The sequence below is a fragment of the Cannabis sativa genome, chromosome 2 (assembly GCF_029168945.1).
Source record: "Cannabis sativa cultivar Pink pepper isolate KNU-18-1 chromosome 2, ASM2916894v1, whole genome shotgun sequence".
Lineage (NCBI taxonomy): Eukaryota > Viridiplantae > Streptophyta > Magnoliopsida > Rosales > Cannabaceae > Cannabis > Cannabis sativa.
This window is the reverse complement of record NC_083602.1, coordinates 6096639-6123899: the sequence shown is the minus strand read 5'-3', so window position 1 is coordinate 6123899 and position 27261 is coordinate 6096639. Positions and strand designations below refer to the sequence as shown.

The 27261-nt window shown below is 31.6% G+C and overlaps 3 protein-coding genes across 4 annotated transcripts; 2 read left to right on the top strand and 1 right to left on the bottom strand.

Annotated features, from left to right (window-relative positions):
• Window positions 1-5437: 5437 nt before the first annotated feature.
• On the top strand, window positions 5438-16185 carry LOC115719755 (serine/threonine-protein kinase TOUSLED). 2 transcript variants are annotated; one of them, XM_030648937.2, is made up of 16 exons: window positions 5438-5987; window positions 7416-7505; window positions 7791-7997; window positions 8544-8594; window positions 8824-8931; window positions 9111-9155; window positions 9302-9414; window positions 10625-10691; window positions 11902-11968; window positions 13476-13573; window positions 13694-13873; window positions 14042-14252; window positions 14380-14644; window positions 14813-14867; window positions 15143-15304; window positions 15687-16185. In XM_030648937.2, exons 1-16 carry the CDS (start codon window positions 5727-5729, stop codon window positions 15780-15782), a joined length of 2076 nt encoding a protein of 691 aa, XP_030504797.1. In that variant the 5' UTR covers window positions 5438-5726; the 3' UTR covers window positions 15783-16185. The 2 variants fall into 2 exon arrangements, with proteins under 2 accessions (XP_030504797.1, XP_030504796.1); XM_030648936.2 differs by having other exon boundaries at window positions 5441-5987; window positions 14039-14252.
• Window positions 16186-18476: 2291 nt separating this feature from the next.
• Window positions 18477-20807, top strand: LOC115720677 (protein CHLORORESPIRATORY REDUCTION 42, chloroplastic). The gene is made up of 2 exons (XM_030649845.2): window positions 18477-18890; window positions 20582-20807. Exons 1-2 carry the CDS (start codon window positions 18556-18558, stop codon window positions 20682-20684), a joined length of 438 nt encoding a protein of 145 aa, XP_030505705.2. The 5' UTR covers window positions 18477-18555; the 3' UTR covers window positions 20685-20807.
• A 1436-nt stretch (window positions 20808-22243) lies between these two features.
• LOC115721070 (vesicle-associated membrane protein 714) lies at window positions 22244-26396 on the bottom strand. The gene is made up of 4 exons (XM_030650315.2): window positions 26007-26396; window positions 24496-24686; window positions 23815-23978; window positions 22244-22623 (listed from the first exon to the last, which is right to left on the bottom strand). Exons 1-4 carry the CDS (start codon window positions 26221-26223, stop codon window positions 22533-22535), a joined length of 663 nt encoding a protein of 220 aa, XP_030506175.1. The 5' UTR covers window positions 26224-26396; the 3' UTR covers window positions 22244-22532.
• Window positions 26397-27261: the final 865 nt, after the last annotated feature.

Below are 27261 nucleotides of genomic sequence, written 5' to 3'. Positions count from 1 at the left end.
ATCCATCACTTCATGAGAATTATGTCCATCATCCATGATTTTAGGGGAATTATGTTCAACGTCCACTGCTCCATCTTGAGGTTCAACATCAAATGCTCGAGCATGGATGATCTCATCATCAAATTCCTAATAAGAATGCAACAATAAGTTAACATTCAAGGCTACAATACCCTAACAAAAATTGAAGAAAAAAAATAGATACACACAACTACAACACTTACATTTTCACCAATATCTTCAAGTTGTTCAACAATGCAATGTAATCTTCATCTCCAAGAACATTGAAGTATTCTGAATTTTCTACAACTTCCTCCACTTAACGGTCTCAATCATAGTTTTGATCATTACCTTCAATTTCATTTGGTATAGGTTGTGGCTCAAACATCAAAGATGTATCTGTCTCTGACTTAGAAGATGATGTTGAATTAATCTCAATTAATTGGTTCTTGAATTTCATCTGACAAAACCTCATCACTACACCCTTGTGCCAATAAGTCATCAACCAGCCTCCTACTCCCTTATGGAATCTCCTCAATTGTGCACTTTTTCAATGTTTGAGGAGGCTTAGGAACATGTTTGATAATATCCACATCTTTTCTCCACTCAATTGGAAGTAGTGGATCTAGTAAGACCAAGTAAATTGAAGCTTCTACATAATTTTTACTAGGCCTGAACATAAAAACCGCTAAACCGTGGGAACCGCCTAACCCATTAGAATCCGCCCGTATGGAAACCGCCCATTAAAAACCCGCAAAAATTGGATTGGGTTGAATTTTAACCCGCTGTTTGGCGGGCGGGTACGGGTTAGCCCAAAAACGGGCGGGTTCAACCCGTACCCGTAATATATTATTATTATTATTATTTTTTTTAAAAAAAAATTAATTTATATTTATACCTGCCTAAAAGAAACTAAAACAAAAAAAACCTAAAACACTTCCTCAGTCGACCTTCTTCACAGCCGCTCCGCCAACGTCCCCCTCCCCCTTCTTCAAAGCTCGTCGTCGCCCACCCCCTTCTTCGCCGGACCTTCGACAGTCGCCGCCGCCACTTCCAGCCCGGGACGTTCACCCACCCAGCCGATCTCCTCACTTCCTCAAGTATACATTTTATCTCTTACTTTCTGAGATTTAGGGATTTTGTGAAACACTGTTATTTCCCTTATTTTTTTTAATTTAATACTGATGTTCACACATGGATTAGGGAGGAGAAAACAAATCTTAAGCAAAAATAATGATAGTGAAATGGCTATTATTATTGTTATTGTTATTACTATTGCGAACCCCATTAATTTGTGATTAATGGGGGACACTATCAGGCAATAAGAAAATGTAAATGCATGAAGATTAGGTGGGTTCAGCATATGGATTGGTTGGTTAAAATGGGTTGGTCTTCTATAATTTGATAGTTTGTTGTGTTGCGCTTCATAATATGAACTATATTTTTAAAGTCAACATAGAATATGCATATCAATTGAAGATGAATTTCATTAAAAGCATGTTAAGAGGAGCCAGAGTGATTATTATATGGATTTGAGGTATAGTGGCTTGCCTTGAACGAAAGATTAGTAGATGGGTTTGCCATCCCCAATTTTAGTGAGTTTGTAAATCCTTTAAAATTGTTGTAAAAAATAAAAATAAAAGAATGAATCCTTTAAATTGTTGTAAATAATAATAATAACAATAATAATAATAATAAATCCTTTAAAATTGGATGCTTTTTGAAGATTTTTTTCTTCTTCTTGACAACACTCTGTCTTTGTTGGAGGAAGAAACCTAGTTATTTGATCTAGACAACACTCTATTTTCAATAATACCACAAGTAATTAATTTTTTTAACCGCTGTTATTTTTACTTGGCTCTTGTTAGCAATTTCTTTTTTTTAATGATCGATCAGAGATTATTTATCAGACTATCCTATTGGTTATATTAATTTAGTATAAAATCTACATTAAATTAGAGTATAATTTTTTACTTTTAGTATAGCAACTCTAAAAATTCATATCAAATATCGTATTAAAAACTTCACAAAATAAAGAATTTAAAGTTTTAAAATAATTTAATAAATGATATATAGCGTTGTTGCAAGTTTGAAATGGTTTCATTAGAGATTAAGGTTGGTTATTATAATTATGTATTGTAATTTAATCAATATCAAGTTGTTATTTATATGGTAATTAAAATTTTTTATTATTTTGCAGAGTTGCATTTCATTTGGAGCCAACTTTTGAAGTCACTTTTGTTTTAATTATGGAGACTTTATGAGTTATTATGAACTTAGATTGTGTTATGGACTTAAATTATGGACTTTTATTTTGGATTGTTGTGAACTTGTATGGACTTTTTAAGGACCTTTTATAGATTGTTATGGAATAGTACCATGGAGTATGGACTTTATAAGAATTGTTACGAAATTTTCATGGATTATTATTATGCCTTGTTATGGAGTTTATAAAGATTGATATGAATTTTTTAAGGACTTTTATGCATTGTTATTAACAGGTATAAATTTTTAGTTATTTTTTTTTTCTTGTGACAATATACTTTGGAAGTTTTGATTTTTAAGCAACCCAAACCGCCCAAAAAACCGCATAAAACCGCCCCCTAAAAAACCGCCTAACCCAAACTTTTATTGGGCGGGTATGGGTTGTGATTTTAAAAAACCGCCAAATAAAAAAATCGCCAAACCGCCCAAAAACCGCCCAACCCAACCCATGTGCAGGCCTAATTTTTACTTCTCAAATCCAAAATTCAAGTGCTTCCCTTAAGGCTTGAACAGAAAGCCAAATAGAAATTTGTATTCCAGTTCTCCCCTGAGAGAGATTCAACCTTGCAATTGTCAAACAAATTATACACCCCACATTCATACCTTCTGTTTCCAAAATGGGTAAACCATGTACCCACGTGGAATAACTTCATTGTGAACTGATCAACCTTACCACTGCAATGGAAAAAATGAAATTGTCAAACAAATTATACACCCCACATTCATACCTTCTGTTTCCAAAATGGGTAAACCATGTACCCACGTGGAATAACTTCATTGTGAACTGATCAACCTTACCACTGCAATGGAAAAAATGAAAGAACAGTAAAGGCTCTGATCTAATCTAGGCAAAACCACAAATTATTGGAGCAGTTGGGCAAAAACCCAAACATTTAGACTCCATCAAAAAGACAAAAACAAAAAACAAAAGTAGCATGTGCATATGTACCCCACTGACGAAGACAAACAAGCAGAAAGATTCTTTTACAACTGATTTTTTGAACACTTTAATCAATATTCAAAGCAGAGTTAAGATCACATTTACCATTCCAACTAAATCGTTCCTCGAATCTCTAACAAAAATCCAACTATAAAACCAATATTTTTTTCACTCAAAAATCCTACTAACCCTCTACAAACAAGAAACCCAACACAGAAACCCTAGAAATAAGTTTACCCAAAACGAAAAACCCTAGAAATAATTATGAACCAGAGAAACTTACCATAATCAGGTGGGGGATCACCAATAGATCGTCTGAGGTATTACATTGCCACCATCGATAATCGATCTCCTTTTTGACCAAAATTGCCTTTTACTTTTCACTTTCTCAGAATGAGTATCCTTTTTCCTTTCATTGGTTTGAATGGTGTGTTTATGGTCTTTTTCTTTTATTTATCTATCTTAATGTAAATTACTTTCCTTTTCATTTTCCTTTTAATTTTACTCCCATAATAATTTTAGTTTTGGATTAATTATAACACGTGAATTTTTTTATTTAGTTGTCTTTTCCCATTTGTTAATTTTTTCATTAATTAGTTTTAGTTTGGTAATCTTATACCCAAATTCGACGTAGAGGGTTTTATAGGATATAACAAAGTTGACTTGGCACCATGTAGGAGCCATCCGACACATAATAGAGCCAGATTAATGGAAGGAGTGTTGACCAAAATGATTGTGGAGATTGAGGACTTTAGCCATAATGTTTTGATAAGTTGGTCCCTAAATATTTTTTTTTTTGACAAAAGATCCCCAAATTTGGATAAAATCCTTAAACTTTATTTTTTTTTTTGACTTACTGCTCTTAAAATTTTGGTTTCTTTATAATTAAGTTCTCAAAATTAATTCACCAATAAAGAAAAAAAATTCTCACAATTAAATAAGGGTAGTTTTATTGGTATTTTTTTTTCTTCACACTTCTTAAATTGTTTGTTGTTTGTAATAGAAATTTAAAAAGAACAAGTATTTTTTTTAAGGATAGAAAGAACAAGTTATTATGGAAATAATCAGATAAATGGTAACTAAAAAATATCATGTTTGGTGTGATTTTTTTTTTTTTTATATATAGAATATGTTCGGTGTGATTAAATCTATATAAAAAGAAATTAATTCTTGTGGCAAATAGTTTTGGTTTTTTAATTTATTTTTAATAAAACTCACTATTACTGTTAAGAAATGGAAATGAACAGTAGTGGTGCATAGCATCTTTTTACGTCTCAATATTGCTATTAGTCTAATTAAATATGAGATTTTATATATTTTAATTTAATAATTTTTATAAAATATTGTTAGACAATCACAACACGATACGTCTAGAAAGTGTTAAATATTACTAGTGCCTAATATCAATACTGTTAGAGTAAAATAAAGGTATTCATTGGATCACATCCAACAGATTTGGACCCAACCGATCCAGTCTAATTATTTATTGGATATTGAATTTTGTCATCCGATCCAATCCAATCGAATTGAGGCATCCGATCCAATCCGATCAAATAGATATTGGATCGGTTCCAACCATTAGATGCATTGACTGATTTTTAATTGGATGGGATCCATCCAATCTATTTTAGCTACCATTTAAGTTAATTTCATTAAAAAGAAAAATATATATAAATATATAAAAAATATAATTTAAAACTTAATAATCCAACATATATAATAAACATTAGTGTAATCCAACCTAATTCTCATAATCTCATAATAAAACTGCTAAAAAAATAAAATTTATTCAATAAATATTGACAATTTTATTAGGTTTAGGAAGATGAGGATTAATATTTTAAATCTAAAGTTTTTTTTTCTTTAATCTCATATCTTAAATGTATATTAAATATTCTTAAGAAAAATATATATTAAATCAATTAATATATATATTTTTAAATAAAATATATAAAATTATAAATTTATTTTAAAAATATATAAATATAATTGGATGATCATTGGAGGATAATTGGATCGGTTTTGTTATTTATGGGATCGGATGTCCGATCCAACAACCCGATCTAATCCGATTGAATTTTTAAAATTTACATTAATCAAATCCAATTAAGATTGGATACCAATTCTATTAGATGAGTTGAGATTAGATTAGTCGATTATAATTGAATTGGATGACTTTCTACCAACCACTTAATCAATAATAAATATTAAAGAAGAGAGTAGAATAAATATTGAATAAAAAAAGAAAAAGAAAAAGGTGAGATTTCAGTTCTTCCCTCCTTAATACAGACTTGAAAACCCTAATTCATTTTTTTTTTTTGAATCTACCAAAAATTACCGCACTGTTTGGATGCCTAGAAAATTAAATATTTTCTCGAGGGCTGACTCAAACTGAAATCTGATTCCGTTGGAGCCCATCGTTTATTTTCTACTTTCATTTTTTTTTAAAAAAAAAGACAGAGAAAACCAAATGATCATCTGACGGTTACTGTTCTTGCTTCTTCTGCATTGGAAGGTTTAAGCAATGTCGGATGATATGCTCTTACATTTCTCTTCCAACTCATCTAATCAGTCTGACCAATCCTTGCCTACCAAGATTGCCAAGCTCGAAGCTCGCATGGTCGGCAAGGCCTCATCGGCCTCTGCTCCTGTTCCCGCTACTGCCACCGTAGTCCCTTCAGCGCCTGCGCAACAGCAGCAAACTTGGTCATCTATGTCCTCTGCCATGAAATTTGTTACTGACGAATTGCCAGAACCCTCTACTTCCAGTGACTCTGACGATGATGTAAGCCTGTGATTTCATTGATGTGTTGGTTTGTTATGATGAATGATGAGTGCTTATTGAGATTGTTTCATCTACATATATATGTTTATATGCGTGCATATATTTATCTAGGATTACTTTCTCCTTGCATTTTGTTACATCTTAATTCAGTGAAATGATTCAATTATTTTGAGTTGGGATTATGTGGGTATAAAATGATAGAGGATTTTCAAGGGGTTCCTAAGTTCCTTGAATTGAATTTAAGATTTAGAATGTGGATTTAATCTGATAATGAGAAGATTCATAGTGGTAGCAATCTAGCTTTGGTTAATCCAAAAGCTAGAAAAGTTAGATCCCAGAGCTAGGTCCAATGGTAAGGCCTCGCAAGACTTTGATGGAATCTGGATTTGATTTCATGTGAGATTGACTATTAACTTGAGTTTCAAGACACCCAATTGTAGCTCCAGTGAGAAAAATTTACTATCTTTGATTTCTGAGATGTATTAAAATTTAAATAAGAGAATAGCTTTACATTTTTACTATTTTTGATTTGATGGATAGATCCTGAGTCCTCATTTCTCGAACCCTTTGATTTTAATCGCATGCTGGTATTCCTAGTAAGTTTAATTGCTTAGGTGATTATTAGCCAGGAGGACTAATAGTAATGCATAACTTAATGCATCATGTGTGGAGAAGATGGTGATGATTTATTATTGCAATCTGATCTGTATCTCTGAAATTATTGTAGAAGATTGGTTTCGATTATAACAGTATGCCACTTTATCTATGCTCACTAAAAATTTCATTGAATGTATAAAACTAATATAAAGCTGACATCTTTTGTGTTTTCTTTGTACTTCCATTTATTTGTATATCGGGTTAGAGGTCAAGTTGGAGAGAATTTATTAGGAGACTGAATTTTTTCCCCTTTTAGCTGACAAGCACATTCTAGTTTATTTTTTATTGTTGAACTGAAATATATGTTTGGCAGTTTTCATTGTGCATGTCTTTCTTTCTTTAATGAATAAGAGACAAACACCTTTATTGATTAGGATTAAAAAATGAATTAGAGAACAGAGGATAAGGTATTGACATCATTAGCTGGCTTTGAAAGCAGATTCTAGTAGAGTTGTAAGGATAATAGAATGATTTATGAGAATGTTTTATAATCATTCGTTTATTCATCCTCATTGGAAGTTCAATTTATTATAGGAAATAATGTTTTTCTTTTTGAGAGGAAAAGAAAATGTACCAGAGGGAGAAACATTTATGAAAGATGGTAACTTATCCTTTTCAAGTACAGAAGATGACATGAGATCATCTTATACATATTTTAATTTTGATTATTCTATATACATTAATTGTGTGTCTGCCTTATTTTTAGTTGGCATTGCTTATCGTTGTCAGAATATGGTGTTAATGTATCTTGGTTTTTTTATCTTATGCCAGACGGGAGGGGAGTTTTTAATACAAGCCAACACTCAAAAGCGTCGGAAACTTGAAGAAGATGAAAGCACAACTGCATTTGAACGTGTTGAGGTGAATCCTTGATTTCTTTTAAATTATAACATAAAACAAAACTAGATGACTAATTTGTTGACAACTGTATGCTTCTTGGATTAAGTTTTCCCGCTTTCGTTTTTTTCTTTAATAGAATACCTTTTTAAATGTGATTGCTTGACTTGATTAACATCTTTCTGATTTGACCATAAATGTTTGAGGTCCATCACCAAAACTTTCTTTGTGCTATCAATATAAATATTCTTGCCCCTACTTTCTTAGAGGGCAGATTATCAACTAAATGTTGCAACAAACAAATTGCAGGTTGTGGCCGACGGAAGACAATTGAATGCGGAAACTGTAGAAACCAAAGTAAATGTTGATGTAAATAGGAAAAAACAGGGTCGTGGTAGGGGGCATTCTGTTTCAGGTCGTGGGCGTGGCTCAAGAAATAATGATCAGACAAGATCACAAATAAATCCTTCAACAATTACACCTTCAAATGGTCAGCTTGAGAACTCATATAATAAGGTGTGGTTGTTTTCATAATGCAAGTTTTTGTTTCTTTGAACTCATTGTTGGTATCAGTTATTATCCCTGTCCCATCACTTTCTGTGTAATTTCTCTTTATTTGTTTCACTTTAAAAAAAACAATCAAAGAACAATAGAAAGATTAGCAAGAAAAAACATTATAATGTAATGTTAACAAGACCAACCTCTTTTATCTAGACTGGATTCTCTAATGAAAAAGTTTTTGAAGATATTCAACAAAAATATCAAACGTATATCTAGCTTTGTCATTTGAACTACACCTGAAGGTGGGTTCCTACTATAAGGATGTTAAAAGAATTTGAATGGCTTCTGTAACCTTTCCAAAGAAGAAAAGTTTGTGAAAACAAATAAGGTTAAAATGTAAAACAAACGAAATATGATCTAACTATGAAAATATGAAAAGTTTGTGGAGCTGTTCTAACTATCTTTGTATGTACAAACAAAATTTCCATCTGTGTATCCAATTCTAACATTTTGTTGCGTTGAGTAGCTGACCATCCTTTACCAATTTAATTATTCATGCAGGACAGTAGGTCCAAGGAGAATTTCCGCAACGACAGCCGTTCTCCATTAGAGGTGTACTTTCTGGTTCTTTTGGATTCATTTTCAATTTGCTGGAGGAGAATGAATTTGTTGCATTGAAACTCAAAATTGCAGTGCAATCAGTCCCTTTCTCTGCTTTTATTTATTTATTCTTTTATTTTATAGCTAAAACATGATATCCAATCAACTTTATTCTTTTGATTCAGGTGCTATCAATATTTGATTACTTATAGTTGTGAATCTTTTTTTGTCAACTAATTAGGAAGAAGTTACGTCCTTGCGGGCCAAAGTTGCAACCCTGGAAGAGGATCTTCATAAATTTCGCCAAGAAGCATCTGAATTTAATGATATGTGTCAACAGTTAGAAAAGGTAATTTACCTAGCACACATTACATTACAGAGGGAAAATGTATGTTAAGTTAGAGTCTCTGAGTTTGATATATAGATCTGTGTCTCTGAGTTTGATATATCGATCTGTGTCTCTGAGTTTGATATATAGATCTGTTGGCCTTTTCTTTTGAACTTTCTTTGCTACCTTGAATGGTGCAGGAATTGAAGGATCTCAAAGACAAAGAACAACAAGTGAACCCTAAGGTGTGCTTTTGAAAATCTTGTGTTTACTATTGTCTTTTACATTGTCTAATGATATATAGAACGCAGAGATGTTGATAATTGCGTTGTCTAACGATTTTATCTCACATTTGTAAAAGTAACTAGATTTCCTGTTTCTTCTTGTGCAGAGGACAAAAGTGATTTCTGACTTACTGATATCTGTTTCAAAAGCAGAGAGACAGGAAGCTAGAATGAAAGTACGACAAGACTCTTTAAGACTTGGTAACGTTGGTGTCATCAGGTAATTTGATTTTTTTTTTTGGAAATGGGTTAATACTTTTAATTTTGCAGAATTTTATATCCATTGGGGTCTTTGGGTTTTTAATTTATGAGTGATGGTGTTTCCTGTTTTACTTTGCTGTCTTTTTGGGTTCTGGGATTGCATTATGGGTTTAGATTAGAAATTTAGCGAGTTTGTCTACACTTAGTACTTACAGGTATCAATGTTAGGATTGTTACCTTTGTATGGTGCTTTTGAAGGATTTATGCGTTAAAAGTGTAACCGAGATGAAGAATCAGAGCTTTTATTGGAAGAAAAAAGAATAAAATGGAGCTAGTACAAGAGCATTAGAAACAATTAAATCAAATAACGTAGAAAATCCAAAATACAGATATAGTCTTAGTTTATGGGATATCTTGGTTAGGTATGAATTTTTCGGAGTGTAAAAGCATGTGGATAAATCTTTCCTAAAGTTTTAGGAGATTTGGGTTTGTGTTTGACGAGAACAATGAAAATGTGTAGTTGCTATTCTTGGTTGGAGAACAATAAAAATGGAGGTAGTTTGAATTTTTCTTTCTTTCTTTTTTTTGTTTTTAAGATTACCGATACAAAAGCATTAGAAGCAATTTAATCAAATAACATAGAAAATTCAAAATACAGATACAGTGTTTAGTTTATGGGCGATCTTGGTTAGGTACGGATTTTTTTGAGTGTAAAAGTACGTGGATTATCTTTCTTAATGTGTTAGGACTGAAGATTTGGGTGTTGTTGCTATTCTTGGTTTGATTACCGTTTATTCTTTTGGTTTTTCAAAATAAGAGTTTTAAATGTCAGATGTATTAAGACTGCATTAAGTTCTTAGTGTCGCCAAAAAAATTTAGAGCAAAACATTGAGAGTAGATTTTAGGGAAAAGAATAATTCTGGGGAAGTCAAACCTTAAAGTTTCTCTGAATGCTTTTGGAGGTCTTGCTTAGGATAGCCTTTTTATTTTATTAATAGGATGTTTCCTATCTCCTTGGTAAATATTACATTTTATTAGGTATGAATTTCTTCTTGCACAGTGTAAACAAGCACATATTACTCTATTCATGGACAGCTAATATGAAAACATTTTTTTTAATTAAAATTATTTTTAGTAAAAGTGCTTTTCAAGATATTTCTAAGATCACGTTTTAATCTCATTCTTTGTTTTTTGTTGTGTTTGTTTCTGTTTTTTGTATCTCTTCGTAGAGCTGGAACTATCATATCTGAGACATGGGAAGACGGCCAAGCTTTAAAGGATCTCAACGCTCATCTTGTATGTGCTGACTGACTTCATACTTGATATTTTATCTGTTGAATTATTAAATTTATTTCACATTATTTATATATTTATTATCAGTTTACACTATCGAAGAGTGCCTACTGAATTTGGGTTGCAAATAGGGATGGAAATGGGGAGGGTGCAAGGAATGCAACCCCCGCTACCCATTTATGTCCTCATCGCTGTCTAATATCCTTTATATTAATTTTTTTTTTCATTTATTTTAAATCGTCACATTTTTTATCCATCTTGCCTTAATGGATACCCCGATGGGTTCCCCATAAAAGATGAGTATTTCACTACCCCAAATCTGCTAGATATTAGACGGAGATGTGGGGCATAAATGGGTAACCGGGCTAAGAATAATTGCTCCGTTTCCATCCCTAGGTGCAGATAGTGACTAGGAAAAGAATTAAATTTCGGGTCGCTGTTTGGATTTTTGCACCAACGATTTCAATGTATTTCCTTTTCTCTGATATGCTTAGAGATTGACACATAGGATTGTAATCCTAGATGATCCCTTATTATCTTTTGAAAACTTTTCCCTTCTCTAATACAATTGTTGTTTCTTACAAAATAAATTCTTTGCTGATATGAGTAATATATTTTATTGTGAATACGTAATAAGAACTTGCGTATGAAGAAAATGAATTTTAATGGTCACGTTCTCTTTAAGTCACTATATTTCCACAGCAGAAAACTTTAGTTCTATGCTACACATCTCAAGCTATATATATGCTTGTAGTTTGAACAATTTTTTGTGTGTTCTTGCTTCTGTATTCCTCTATTTGGATTTGTATGCTTCTTCATCATCTTCTTTTTTTGTTACACATCATTATTAGAACAAACAAACTTGTCTCATATGCTGTTCATTTTTTTTTTTGAAAAAAAGAAAGAGGCCATTGTTTTAGATTGACCTCCCCCGTTATGTATTGATAGTCACTTGTGGCGGAGGAAAACCGTGGTCAAAATAAATATTTTAGTTCAGATCAGGGAAAATAAAAATACAGTACAAAACTAAGCCACTTTATAACCAGATGTCTATAGTAGTGTTTTCCATTCTCTACACATGTGATAGTGCATATCTGCCCTTCAATTTGTTCATTGTGTAACTGTGTCATAGTGCATATGTGAGTTTTATTTTAAAAAATTAAATTGAATTTTATTTGGTTTTGATACTAACACGGTTATGCAATTATTGTAGAGACAATTGCTAGAAACAAAAGAAGCTGTCGAGCGGCAACGGAAGTTTCTAAAGAAAAGACAGTCTGGTATGTTTCATCTATGTTTATTATGAAAGTTTAAGCTCCGCTGTTGTTTTGTTTGAAATTACTACTTTTGCACTTTAAGCTATTGTATTGGTTGTTATTACAGGATGTTAGATTATTATTTTTAGAGTCTACTGAAAGTACTTTGAGTAATACCCTTTATTAGGTTGTAAATAATCCGCCTTTCATGTTCACAAAGAAGATGTGTGTCTATTAAGATTGGATCTTGACTGGATTAGAAATGATAGAGTTAGATTGTATCCAACTTTCTGCTTGGTAAACTGAAACTTGGAAAATCAATCCTATGTTTGGTACTGGACAAGATTGGACTAATTGAAAAATAACAAAAAACTTCGAAACTTGTAAAAGCTTAATTGAATTTTAAGGAAATAAAAAAATTACAACTATTTATTTCCTAGCTGAAGTTTGATTAAATTAGATTTTAATGAAAATTATTATCCTGGTTTAAAGGCAATATAATAACAAAAATAACATTTAGCTGTAATAAAACTTCTGAAGCATAAAAGATTTGTGAGAAAAAAATGTCAGCCTTCTTTGGTACTAGGCAGCTAAGCACTCACAATTTGGAGATAGTGAGTTGAATGCATATGATTAACAAATATAGATAACGACTGGGATGCCGATTTCAGTGGGAGCCAAAACAGGAAGAGCTTCCCTGGTGTTCTCCTCTTCACCTTGCTTTCCCCTTGGGAAAGTCAAGCATTATCTTTACCTTGATTCTGTGCACTCTCTGCAATTTAATAATAATAAGAGAATAAAATCTGAAGCTTATTCATCTCTTTTCACATTCCAACACAATAGTCAAGAATCGAATGTTGACTCCTTCCACCCTCCCCAGATAACCTACCCAAATTCATACATGACAAATCCATAATATTTCTCTCTTACAGCCCAGGATTTTTTCCCCCCTGAAAATGCACAATGTGAGAGATAGGGTAAAAGAGAGGGGAATAAAGGTGGAGAGAAAGGGTCATGAGAGAGGTGAGAGGAGACGGAGAAGAACAATTAGTGGAAGAGGACAATGATGGCGGCAGCAGCCAGTGGGGGAAGAGCGGTGTGGGAAGAGGACATCAACCATGTCATGGTCTCAGTATTAGGAAAACGGGGTAAAGAGTTTGTGTTGAATAAATAATCCAATCACTGTTAACCCCACCATATCTTTTGGGAATTCCCCAACAATTTTTTGTAATTACAAATGAACCTGCTCTTTCCCCTGTTCATTTTGTGCCTGCCTTGCTTTACTGGATCCAGCATAATCCCTGTTCTACTCTGGTCACTATTATGGTTGGGCAGTAATGTCAACCTTCCATATGCTTGATTTCAGTGCTGCTGACTATCTAATCAACAAATGTCTTTCCTTGATTGTAGCCATTCTTATGTATCATTCCAATTATAATGTTGCAAGAGTCAATTTTCACTTCATAGTTTAGTTTGTCATTGTTTTTATCAACATTTTTAAATACTGAAAAGTCCTCTTTTACTCTCGTAGATAAAGGAGACGTGGCTGATTCAGAAACAGCAACTCAAGAAGAAGATATTCTCATCCAGGATGAAATCTACAAGGCCCGTCTAACCAGTATCAAACGTGTTAGTTCACTATACCTAATATGGGTGCATTGGTTATTTCCCTATTTTGTTATTTTAGTTTTATTGTAAGTATGATAAATATTGTGTATGTCTTTTCATCAAGTTGTTGCTTTCTTCTAGGAGGAAGAAACTATTCTGCGGGAGAGGGATCGATATGAGCTAGAAAAAGGAAGGCTTATACGTGAAATGAAGCGTATACGGGATGAAGATGGTTCTCGATTCAACAATTTTCAGGTTCTAAACCACAGATTTGCCTTGTTAAATCTTCTCGGGAAAGGAGGATTCAGTGAGGTTTACAAGGTCAGAACTTTGTGAAAGATATAATGTCTGTATCAATACAAATTATTTTATCACATTTTAAAAGATGATTCAATTTACAAAACAAAATTCTAGAATGGTTCCTTGCCTGTATTGGCAATTGTAAAGAAGCACCTTTTTGCAGTGTTTGAAGTAAGAAATTTCCAGCAGGCTTATGATTTGGTAGAGCATAGATATGTTGCGTGTAAGCTTCATGGTTTGAATGCTCAGTGGAGCGAAGATAAGAAGCAGAGCTACATACGGCACGCGATTCGGGAATACAATATTCACAAGACTTTGGTGCATCGTCACATTGTCCGGCTCTGGGACATTTTTGAGATTGACCAGAACACATTCTGCACTGTCTTAGAGTACTGTAGTGGTATGCATTTGTTGGATTCTTTTTGTTCTCATTCTTATTAGCTATGTACTTATTCTTATGAAAGTTGGAATATAAAGGCTTTGTTTCTTTGAAACATTGCTCATCGTTATTATATTTTACTCATCAGGGAAAGATCTTGATGCGGTACTTAAAGCAACACCTGTGCTGCCGGAAAGGGAAGCTCGAATTATTATTGTTCAGATATTTCAAGGCCTTGTATACTTGAACAAAAGAACACAGAAGATCATCCATTATGATTTGAAGCCTGGAAATGTTTTATTTGACGAACTTGGTGTTGCAAAAGTGACTGATTTTGGTCTTAGCAAGATTGTGGAGGATGATGTTGGATCCCAGGGAATGGAACTTACGTCCCAGGGAGCTGGAACATACTGGTTAGTTATAAGACTGTCAGAATAATCATCTGTCACTACTATGTTTTGCCTTTGTGTACAGTAACTTTGATTTTCGGTTTTAATTCACGGTTTATAATTGCCTTTCTTCTTAATACCGTACACACGAACTATTTGGCTTGGCTAAAGGACATACAATTTCACTTGCAGGTATTTACCTCCTGAATGCTTTGAACTTCACAAGACACCTCTCATATCATCAAAGGTCAGAAATTGCTGGAATTGGGTTCTCTTTGGGATGACAATGTACATTATTAGGAGAGCACAAAAAAAAAACACCCTTAGGATTTTATTTTATTAAAACTAAAAAAGGAAAGAAAAGAAAAACAAATGAAACTTCTGTCTGGACCTGGACATGCAAGTCCAAAAACGGTTGTGGAGGTTTCCTCAATTAGAAATGGGCTATTTAGGACGAATAAACAAGTTTCTTCCATTTTTTTTTTGGTTACCAACTCTTTCTGATTAGCTCTCTTCAAGCAGGTTGATGTATGGTCAGCTGGTATTTTGTTTTACCAAATGCTTTTTGGAAGGCGTCCTTTTGGGCATGATCAGTCTCAAGAACGTATACTACGTGAAGACACAATTATCAAAGCTCGGAAAGTTGATTTCCCTTCTAGACCTTCTGTATCAAATGAGGCAAAGGTGAGTTATATATAAATATATATATATATATGTATATATATTTTGCATGGAACATTATTTTGTCAACTCTCTCTGTTTAGTAAAAATAAGAAAAAGACAGATAAATAATGAATTAGGTGTTTGACCATTTCTGCATTGACATGGGTTAATGGAGCAGGTCACAAATAGCATTAATTTCTTTTAAAATCACAATGCCTGTAAATATTATAGAAAACAGCAAACGAAAATGTACCAAATGTTTGTAGTCTGGTCTGCACAATTTTTGGTGGGATTAAAAGCTTTTGGTTTTATTATCTTATTCGTTCTACTTAGGATTGCCTTGACGATTGTTTCTTCTTCCTTTCGGTTACATATTTATTGTTCTTCATAATTATGTTTGCAGGAAATGATACGCCGCTGTCTAACATATAACCAAGCAGATAGGCCAGATGTTTTGACTATTACTCAAGATCCATACCTCTCATACTCCAAGAGGTAAAATAAGTACTTGTTTCCACAGCCGCAGCCGCAGCTGAATGTTAAGAGTTTATTTTTCCTCTTCCCCAATAGAAAAATCGAACGATTTATGGCTACCCCCCACATGCCAATTTTTGTATAGGTTGTAAATGTTTTTGTAATTACTGGCTGCACCGAGCTCAATTTTATATCGGAATATACATGGACATGAAACTAGTTTACTCAAACAAAACTACCTAACATGGGAGTTAGGTTATCAGAGCTCTTTTCAGCTAGGACATTTAAAATTAAAAGTATAAATTTGCATGGTTTCTACCATCACCTGTGTTCCTCTCTTGGCTTGGCTTGTATTGTATCTAACCATGTTGAGAATGCCAAAATTTGGATTTTTCATTCAAAGAACTGTTAGACTACTTCCACCATTATGTGTTTTTTGCAGGTTGGAAGTAGAGTTGTGTGAATTCTAATTCGTATATCTTTATCTTCAATGCTGTATCAAAGTGTATTGTACTGTATACATTATAGTTAAAGATATTATAATACAAGTTATCATGGTGTGTACCAAATCATACATTTCTATGCTTATACCTTCTGGTGTAGGAAGAAAGAAAGCTGTAGAATGTTAAAGATATTATAGTTTAAAAGATTTTGTACAGTAGCCCAAAATTATGGATGACAACATCATCGACAAGCTCTTAACGTAGTAGTCTTGTAAAATGTGGTGAGGGATCTCATTGGACAAATAGCGGTATAAATACTTAAAATTTTGAGTTTGTAACTAACATAAATTCGATAATTTTTAATGTAGAATGAGTATTTAATGTTTGTAAAACTTTAATTTTCTTTCAGTTTCATCGATATAGGACAAATGTAATATTGTCTTAAACAAGGCATATATGGGCTCAAATGTTAGATCATTGGGTTTGGATAAAAACATGTACTATTAGTTCTTTTCAATTTTTTTTTTAATAAATTTAAAATTGAGTCCCTACTGATGAAAATACAATTGTACAGATATTAAGTATTTATGTTGCTAAAAAAATTGAGTTTATGCAATTTACAAACTTAAAATTTTGAGTTTTTATGTTGTTATTTATTTATTTAGTGAGAGTTTGCATTAATCCATATCTCAAAACAGTGTTAGAGAGTTTGGTGCAGTTATTATGATAAGATCTTCCTTTAAGCAAGAATCCAAATTTTAAATGTGTTTTTATTTAGTAAATTTTATATTTTATGTTTCTTCTTATAAAAATTTTATTTTATTTTTTAAATGATTCAAATTTTTAATGTATTTTATTAAAAAAAATTGATAAAATAAAAATAGTTTTGGCTAATGACACGTTGTTAGTTAGGTCTTTAGTTGGAAACGATTAACGCCACACCAAATTGAAGGTTATGCACTAATTAAATTTAGCTAATTTGGATTTTTGTCCCTTGAACTCTGGACATGTATTAACTCATGACTCCTGAACTTTTCAAGCCGTTAATTTTTTTTTTTCAAACTATTAAAATTGTTAGATTTAAATTTTTGTCTAATTTTATTAAAGAAAGTCTTACGTGGATGAAAATTTAAGAGGCATAATTTAGTACATGTTAAAGTTCATGGGTCATGACTTAGTAGATATTAAAGTTCGGGGGCATGATTTAGTACATGGACAATTGTCACGTTAGCAAAATTGTATGAAATTTGACATAAGTCCTTAAATCTAACAATTTTAATAGTTCGGGGGAAATTTTTAGCGACTTGAAAAGTTAAAGGGGCATGATTTGGTACATGTCAAAGTTCAGGAAGTAAAAATCTTAATTAGCCATTAAATTTATTAAAGGGATAGTTACATAAAATATTATTTTTTGTAAAATTTTATATTTTTACGTTTAAAGATTTTTTTTTTAACATTTTTATGGTATTTTATAAAAACAATAAGAAAATTACATAAAGTAACAAGAAAATAACATTCGAACAACATTAAAACAACAACAAAAATCAACAACAAATTAATAAAAATACATAAAAAGATCGGTTTTTTTTTTTTGTAAATAAAATCATAAACATGATTAAAATTCCGTGCAACCGTATTTTTATAATTTTTTTTTGTTGTTTTTGTGTATTTGTGAAATAACAACAACAAATTAACAAAAATACAACATCAAAATACATAAAATACCATATTTTTTGCAAATAAAATCATAAAAATAATTAAAATTCCATGCAACCGTATTTTTATAAATTTTTTGTTATTTTTATGTATTTGTGAAATAACCCCTTTTTTCAAATACCTTGAACACAGTTCATTATATATAAAGTGGGCATATTCCCTTACACTATAAATTATTTAATATTAGTATAAAAAAATGTTAAAAAGTATCAGTGGTGTCCAATACCTTTTTTGTTGTCATATTGCTATTGGTGCAATTAAATTTCAAATCCCATATAATTTAATAAAATAATTTTTAGTAAATATCGCTAACTAATCGCAAGACGCCACCTTTGAAAGGTGTTAGGCAGTAAACACTACTAGTCCTCAATTAAAAAAAAAAAATACCCTGGATACAATTTTCAATATTAGCAAAATATTTCTAGTTAAAAAATTAATGAAAAAAAAATATATTAATAGTTGATAATTTAATGTTTTTAATTAAATAAAACCAATAAAATTTGATAATTTGTCATTATATGAGAAGTGTTCTAGTATTATAAAATGATTGTAAATTATATATAGAGAGGGAGGAAGAGAGAGATAGATAGAAAGGATAACATAAGTTTGAGTGAGGAGAGTTGAGAGAGCCACAAAAATATGAATATGGCAACATCTTCATTTTCAATAGTTACGAAGCTCTCTCCTTTCTCAAAAACAACTTCAACCCCTAATAACTTATTCAAATTCAACAACTACTTTTACATTTCTTCACCTAATAGTAATAACCATAATACCATAATAATAAAATCTGAATTTTCTTCTTCTTCTTCAAAAGATGAGATTAGTGATCCCAAGAAAATTGGGCATTCGAAAAAATTGGGGATAGGATCTCCAATTGTGGTCATTGAGGCTCCTAAGACCGTTAAAACAGCTGCCTCAGTTCCATGCCTTAGAATCAACCATGGCTTAATCAACCCTGGTGATGTTGGAAGGTTAGTTAGTTACATATATTCTAATCCTAGTTACTATTGTTATGATTATTATTAATCAAAGTTATCTGCAAGAGATAATTAAGTTACTTTACATAGTTATCATTAAAAGTTTGATTGGTACTTGTCAAAAAGAACACTCATATTGGTATTTTTGAAAAGTTTGGTTACCAATTAGTTGTAACTTATTAGAGTGATCATACCACCCACCAAATCGCCTAGCATTATAGAGGTCAAGGATTCGAATCATTGTAAAGGTGATTTCTTTGAGAGTTTTAAATATGAATCTTTGAGTGTCTATGGATGGGGCTCAAGTAACCTATCAAATTATAAGGGGATAAGTGAAAATTACATTTTTTTTATCCATTAATCAAAAATATCTTTATATTATTTTTTTATTCAAATATACTCATTTTTTTTTTTGAGTAGATTCCTCAATATACCCTTACTCTATATTTAAGTCTAATATATAATGGGAAGTTTGATTATTTATGCATACTAATAAGGGAAATTAATTCCCTAAACTTATACATTTCAAAATTATAAAAATAGGTCAAATTTATATTAAACCTAAAAATACCCCTCTCATTTTTCAAACCTCACTTCTCTCTCTAACCTCTGTGCTCTCCCCTCTCTCTCTCTCGCTCGATATCCCTTGAACATCCCAAGCCAACCACGCGAACCACTCCACAGACCCACAAAATCGGATCCATCGAACCCCTTCAACATCCCCACCGACCCACGACGCTCCCCCACCGGCCCACGGCACACCACCACCGACCCACGATACCCACGACGCACTCCCAACCGAATTAAACACAATGTCAAAGGTGAGTTTGCGTTCCGTTTTTTAGTTTTTAGAATCTCATATCTGTGATTTGGGCAAGGTTTGATAGGATCCGATGTAGGTCCGATGTAGGTCCGATGGGGTCGAAGGAAACTGTGAGTTTGCGAGGTAGGAGACGTAGGTCCGATGGGGGGTCCGATGGTCCGATTGTGTCCGATGTGGGGTCCGATGAGGGGGGTTTGATTGTGTAAATTGGGTGATGAAAATAGAGAGTATTTTAGGGATATCATAAAGTTGTCATATCCTACAAATATTAGTTATTACGAGTTTATGAATTTTTTTTTTAACTAAATGTAAGCATAAAAAATCAAATTTCCGTATATAATTTACATTAATTTAAGAGGTCTAGTGGGGACATCATTTATAAAAGTGGGTATATTTAAAAAAAATATGAAAAGTAGAAGTAAAAATTAAAACAAATAAAATAAAGTGAGTATATAATATAATTTTCACCTAGTGGGCGACTATAAGTAGGATTTTGGCAAACAATCCTAAAGTAGGGTAGGAGCTCTCTTAGTGTACATAGTGGAGAGCCACACTAGTATCCCTCTCATCCCTGTCTCTTTTCAATATACCTAATAAATTAAAAGTAACTAGGCACATCATCAATATGACATGCTAGTATTGATATACAACATTTTCAAAGCATGAATTTAAAAATATTTGTATCAAAAATTGGACTTGAAAGATGATTGTTTGGAAAGTAAGAGAAAACAATGTTGGAAAGCACGCTGAGTTTTTGCTATTTTGATATGGAAATATGAGAAAGAAATCTACAATTTTTATGTTGCAAGATAACACTAGATTAAGGTACATAATTTAATATGTGATTTGTTATAATTTGCAGAATTGTGTCAAGAAAGCCTAAGGATGTATGGGCAATCCGTTTAAGTATTGGGACTTACCTAATAGATGGTAAGTATTTTAAGCCCTTAGAGCTTGATGAATGAAAAAAAAAAAATATATGTAATAAAGTAAATTTATGATGTAATATTCTTCTTATATCATTATTGATGGTGCTAATCAAATCTTCTATATTTTTTAACTTAATATATTGTACGGAAATTTTATGAGGCATTTTTTAAAAGAGTGTATCGATACATCTTTTTGTATTTTTAATATTCAAATAATTTTAATCTTATTATATATGTATATTATATGTTAGTGGACAATGTAATTATTTAAGACATTCGGTAAATTTTTAAAAAATGCTTTTAAAAATGACCAACTTGTTTTTTATAACCCAAAAACCAAAAGTGAAATTAATATATATAAAGTTCTCTACCTACTTAATATATGTGTTTATAAGTTTGACACTATGTATATATAAGATGGTGAAGATTAGGTTATAGGCAAAAACTACATTAAACATGTGATTTTTTATTTTATACGTGTGTAAAAAAAATTTATATTGTAAAATATTTAAATAACTAGAATATACACTTTTACATAAAAAAAAAATTATAATTATAATTATCTAGACATCACAATTATGAAAAGGTATATTGATGCACCTTTCTTGATACCGTAGAAGAACTCTATATTGTAAATTTATTATACATATGTATAAATTCTCTTTTACACGAGTGTTCATCAAACCGCTCATACTGCATAACTACTTGTCCCGCACACAACTGTATAAAAAATACAGTTTGAAATTCTTCATGGTGCAATTGTGATTGGTATTTTCTCCAAACTATTTAGTGTAGTACGATTTTTGAATTTAATATTTGTATTAAACTGCACCGCATTATTATAAAAATACAAATTTTTTAAATTTATCTAAGTTCATATATGTGAATCATAACCAAATTAATTAGTTTTTTAATTATTACAACACAAACTAGATGGGTTCTTCTCTGCCAAATTATAATCATTTCACGTTCAATATTACCTTAGAATTATTACTATACATTGTTATTATTATATTAATGATACAAGATTTAATATGTTGCTAGTTGAGATCGTACCCAGCCGTTTACACTAGTTTATGATATATATTAATATTATTTCTATTACGATGATAAAATTTTATTACATTATTGTTTATTTAGAGAGTGTAAACCGTTAATACTGCACTGTATTTTTGTGGTGCGATTTTTACAATTTTGAAGTCTTGAAGTAGTGCAATTGCAATTTAAGAAATTGTAAAAACCGCATGTACAATTTAATTTGAAAATATAGTCAAAACTCACAACACGAACACCCCTACACACGATATTAAAAGTAGATCACGAGAAATTACCATATATATGGGGAAAATTATACTTGGAACTAATATTTTATTTTATTTAGAAACATACAAGTGCACATTTTATACAGATAACGGTATTTATCTTTTAATTTTTGAAGTGAGTACATACCTATTTTGAAACAAATTCTCTCTTTTTTGGGGATTTAAAAGAATAAATAAAAAATAGGATAATTTCAAAAAAAAAAAAAAAACACAGCAACAACAACAAAAAAATTACAGTAATAGCCAAAACGATTAGTCAAATATAGATACAAATACAAGTGTAATAAACCATTTTTATTTCTCCACAATATACTACAATCTGAGCACTTTCAAAGAATATATAGAGATCATATGTTAAGCATCATAAAACAAATAACTGTTATTCACTGGGGTGCAAGCATAGCTAGAGAAATCTACAGACATTTAGTAAAGATTATATGATCCCACCCGATGCAGACCACAAAATTTTGGATGAACAAGTGACAGAATACCGACTAACAGATTCGAAATGCATCAACTCAGGAGTCATTGTTGCATACCTCAGCTGAAATTTTAACATCACTTAAGATCTGCAAGAAGGTAGAGTGATGCCTCCACATGCAGCAGCAATAATTATATATAGCAACAGAACAATCATGCAAGTCAACAGCGCCCTGCACCAAATTACAAGATTCAATGTTATTCATGAATATAACCAATGGCTACTAAGTAGTTGAGATAATTATTTACATAATTTTGTAATGTTTACCAATCCATAAACATTACAAAATCAAACATTATGAATAACATCCGAAGCTGCCACAAGTTCTAAATATGTATAACAGTTAGAGCAAACATAAAGCAATTGAGCAAAAGTAAAAAGAGGGCCAAAAAGCCATCTCCAATGGTGGTGGATACAAAATCTTTAAGAAGCTAAATGACACTTGCAAATTTTTTCTTTTGCCTAAAATAATTTGCAAGCTTGGGGATAAGCTAAGAGAAAATGGTTTATCATCTTTTACAAGAGTAGGCAAAACAGCTTCCATATTTTCTTACTCAACTTGCAACCACTTCAAAGCATGGTTTAATTAGCACTGCAATAAATATAATTCTGTTTAGTTAAGATCGCCAGCTTCTGTTTGACAGCAGATGCATAACGTCCGTGAAGATGTCGTGATTTGGGGAATCTTTAACATGAGGAGTTTAATGGCTTCATTAAGTCAATTTATTCCATCCTCCTAGTCAATCTATTCTGCAGCTTCTAAAAGAGATTAGGTGATGTTTGGATCAGTATAATACAAACTAGAATGGTAGATAGAATAGTAGTTCCTAGGCACAAAAAAAAGGAAGAATAGTGGTTCAATGGGATCATATTGGTTGTGGTATTAGATCATTGTTTGGTATAATATTTGGAATCAACAGATAACTATTTTTGATTAGTTGTTCGTATGGAACTATTATATTGACAAAATTTGTTCTTAGTTTAGAATTGCTTTATACATTTTTAGAATAATGAAATTTAGTATATTTAAAAGTAATATTTTATCTAATGAATAAAGTTCACTTGAAGTAAAAGATATTAGTAATTCATTGTATTTCGAAAATATTATAATTATTAAGCTAAGTAAAAAGTAACATTTAATTAAGCAACTAATGATTAATTATATAATTAATTCTGTTAAGTAGTTACTAGTTAGGAATGGAAAGTGCTTTTCCACCGGGAGTGCATTGGAATAAGAATTCCTTTTGAACAATAGAATTGTGATCGTATGGGAATAAGTTCTCTTCAATTTTCAAACCCTTCCCATTCCAAGGGCAATTCCAGCCAAACAAAAATTTAATTCATATCATATAAGAATACTTACAATAGTTTTGCATTTTTCATCCAAAGAGCTCGTCGAAGACGCTTAGACTGTTTCCTGAAGTGAAATGCACCGTCTTGCATGGTAGCTGTTTTATCAACAAGAAGCTCAATGCGATCGCCTCTCTCCAGTACTTTTTCTATGTTCTCAACCATTATAGTTCGAATCTATATAGAGGAATTGAGAATTCATAAGAAGCAAATAAACAAAAATTGCAAGTACAGCATAGAAATAACAAGTGTAAAATAACATCAAAACTGTCAAAAACTCTAAAGAATCTATAAACCCAGTTGCAGTAATCGTCAAGAAATAGTATAATGAGTGTAGACATTCAATTTGAAATAATAATTAATTAACAAGAGCCCTTAATAATTTTTTTCAAAAATTATATGGTCACAATAGAAGAGATATAATATAATATATCAATAAATCATCTTATCAAAATTACAAACATGTAACGAGACTTTTGTAATGGCTAACACTGTAAATTTTAGGCCGTGCAACAAAATTAATAACAAAGAATAACCTGGAAATGATATCAGAGAACAGTTTAAATGAAAAGTTTGCAATTTACTCAGCTTATATGTATGGTTCACATTATTACTACTTTCCTAAAAAGGCTGCCAAAGCTTGGGTGCATGCAAGATGAAATGGAAACAAATTCCAACAACTACCAATACTTACCTCACCAACTTCACCTCTCACACGATTGAGGGTATCAGCACTGGGATTGCTGGAAAAGAATTCCATCTGCTGATGCAAGACCCTCGAAAATTCATCATTCATTGCATAAGCAGGTGCATAATTGGCCACTTTGCCATAATTTTTCATAAACCTCATATGAATATCTTCCAAATATGAGAAAGGTATTCTTCCTGCATAAATAGATGCACGATTATACTGCATCTACAATGATAAATTGAGAACTTTTTTAATCAATGTAAGGAATTTAACAGAAATGCTCAGTATATGTGTCAGGAATTACTGAGATGCAAAAGATGCTAAAACCTTAAGCACTGAAAAAAGGTTGCATTAATTGATTATGAAAAACACAATTGATGATATTGTATTGAAAAATGTAAGGAGCAAAGGATACAATGAAAATAAATGTCAGAATATCCAAAAATGTCTAGTTTTTTTTTTTTTTTGGGGTGGTGGTGGAGAGATACAAATTTTAACTAAAAATCATCATTCAATTCAGAGTATAGCCACACAAGTAAACTCATAATAATAATCCAGCAGAGTATACTTGCCTTAGCAGAACAATATAAAGATAGAAAATGCATAGACTCTAAGTCAGAGTCATGATCATAAAGCGGTACAATCAGTCTCCTCATGCCTTAGATACATCACGTATAAAATATTTCCATTGTAAATTAAACCACAACTAAAAAGCTACCACCAAAACTTCATAAGGAAAGTGAATTGATACATCACTCCTTATATTTTATTTTTTGTCAATTTTTTTTTACTAGTTTTGGAAGTTGATAATAGGCCTCCTGTACATTTGTAGGGAATATACTGTGCATGTGCATTGGCTTTAACGAAAAAATGCAACCGTTACAAAACCAGAATTTAGTATTGATCCATCCAAACATTTCAAAGTAATCCCAGCCAAACCCAATTTAAGAATCAAGTACACTATGTGTTAGGGTAGCATTCATCTTAGGCTCAAATAGCTAAAGCTTAATTCAGTAAAGCTGTAATTATGGCTAGTGCTACAACACTTACTCTTGCAAAAGTTGAACTAGTACTTAAAATTCTATAACATGCACAATAATTATCATGATATTTATCATCAGAGGTGATCATTAGTTTATAAATAAGTTTCAACTTTCTAAAATTTGTCTACCATTGTCCTCTATTCTGGTATATGCACCTCGAATCGAATGGGTATCAAAAATTGTTCTTTTACACAAAACAGGTAATCTTCAAGCATTTGGAGGAGTCGATCACTATATAAATGCATCTAAATCTTATTAAATTCATATAATGTAATCTATATTTTGTGTATTACAGCTCCAGAGACCAACCCAAGGATATCAACTACAGCTAAACACAAGATATGACTGTCTGTGTACGATTTGAATCATCAACTCTACCCTTAAACTGAATCTCAATTCATGGAATTTGATCCCATACTCAATTAAGCAAAAAAATCAAATAATGAAAACAAAGAAAGGAGAGTTACTCACTGCCAAAAGTGTCGTTGGCCATACAGAGGAAGGAGATGCCATCAACTCTGAGTATGTGAAAAATATAGCGATCTTGAGAGAAACAGAGTCTAGAATCGGCGTCGGCCGGAAGCTTCTCGATGATCCGGCGAGCGACTGCGCCGGTATTTCCAGTGACGGCGCTGAACTCCGCGAGCACCACAGTCCCACGAGCCACAAGGGCGTAGAGAATCGCCATAGACTAGAAAAAATCGAAAGCAAAGCGTGTTTTGGTAATTGGATCGTCTTCCAAGTCTCGTGGAAATTGAAATTGAAATTGAAATTGAAATTGGGAAAGGGTTTTTCTTTTCAGTATGAATTCATTCTGGTGTGCTATTATTACCTGTTATGTGTATTTTTAGGGATTTTAAATTTTAAAGTTTAAAATGAAAAGTAGTTAAAGTAGGAATTTTTTTTTTTTAATTTTGTTTGGAAGGAAAAAAAGGTTTTTTATTTTTAATTTTTAATTTGATGCATTTAGTAACATTTTTTTACTAGTTTTTTATTTGTAAAATTAGAAAAATAAAATATTTTTCAATCTTTTTATGGGAGTTTTTTCATTTTTATACTTTAAAATAGTATTTTTTTTTTTTTTGCATTTTTACGGAATTCTACATAGAAATTCCTATTGCAACTAGCGCTGCAACCTAAATTGCAACAGAAAATCGTGTAAAAACCCTATTGCAACTAGCACGGCAACCACTTTAGAAATCCAAACCGTAAATTTGAAAAAAAAAATTAAAAAAACAGTATATGGGGTAATTCTATTTTTTTTTTCATTTTTTAATTGAGAATCAAAATTTTAAAAACCAAAAAAGTCTTTAAACGTCAATCTAGATCTTGCAACCTGGACCCCGACCCGATCCGAACCTTGACCTAGATTGGTACACCGAACACGAACCCCTACCCCTACCTCGACCCTAACCCTATATCAACTGAGCATTATTTAAAACACAAGGTACCAAATATTTTTTTTTCACAAAAATACAAAATACTAAATGAGTATATTTCCTTAAAAAAAATAAGTTACTTTATGCAACTTTATGAAAAATATGTATAATTTTTAAAATAATTTACTTATATTGACCAATAAAATTGTGCCACATATTATAATCTAATGACAATTAACCGTCAAAATTAGATAGAAATAATAAACTCTTAACAAAATATAAATTTTAGAGATTTTACAATCGAAAAATCAATTTTGAGATTAGTTGGAAGAGTAGTAAAATTTTAG

Excerpts from the sequence above, each read along its gene's own strand:
- LOC115720677 (XM_030649845.2), top strand. The coding sequence starts at position 18,556 with ATGAATATGGCAACATCTTCATTTTCAATAGTTACGAAGCTCTCTCCT. Across the intron at positions 18,891-20,581 it reads AACCCTGGTGATGTTGGAAG|AATTGTGTCAAGAAAGCCTA; the intron begins GTTAGTTAGTTA and ends TATAATTTGCAG.
- LOC115721070 (XM_030650315.2), bottom strand. The coding sequence starts at position 26,223 with ATGGCGATTCTCTACGCCCTTGTGGCTCGTGGGACTGTGGTGCTCGCG. Across the intron at positions 24,687-26,006 it reads GGCCAACGACACTTTTGGCA|GAAGAATACCTTTCTCATAT; the intron begins GTGAGTAACTCT and ends CTATTTATGCAG. Across the intron at positions 23,979-24,495 it reads TGAGAGGTGAAGTTGGTGAG|ATTCGAACTATAATGGTTGA; the intron begins GTAAGTATTGGT and ends TCCTCTATATAG.
- LOC115719755 (XM_030648936.2), top strand. The coding sequence starts at position 5,727 with ATGTCGGATGATATGCTCTTACATTTCTCTTCCAACTCATCTAATCAG. Across the intron at positions 8,932-9,110 it reads TGTGTCAACAGTTAGAAAAG|GAATTGAAGGATCTCAAAGA; the intron begins GTAATTTACCTA and ends TGAATGGTGCAG. Across the intron at positions 14,645-14,812 it reads CAGGGAGCTGGAACATACTG|GTATTTACCTCCTGAATGCT; the intron begins GTTAGTTATAAG and ends TTTCACTTGCAG.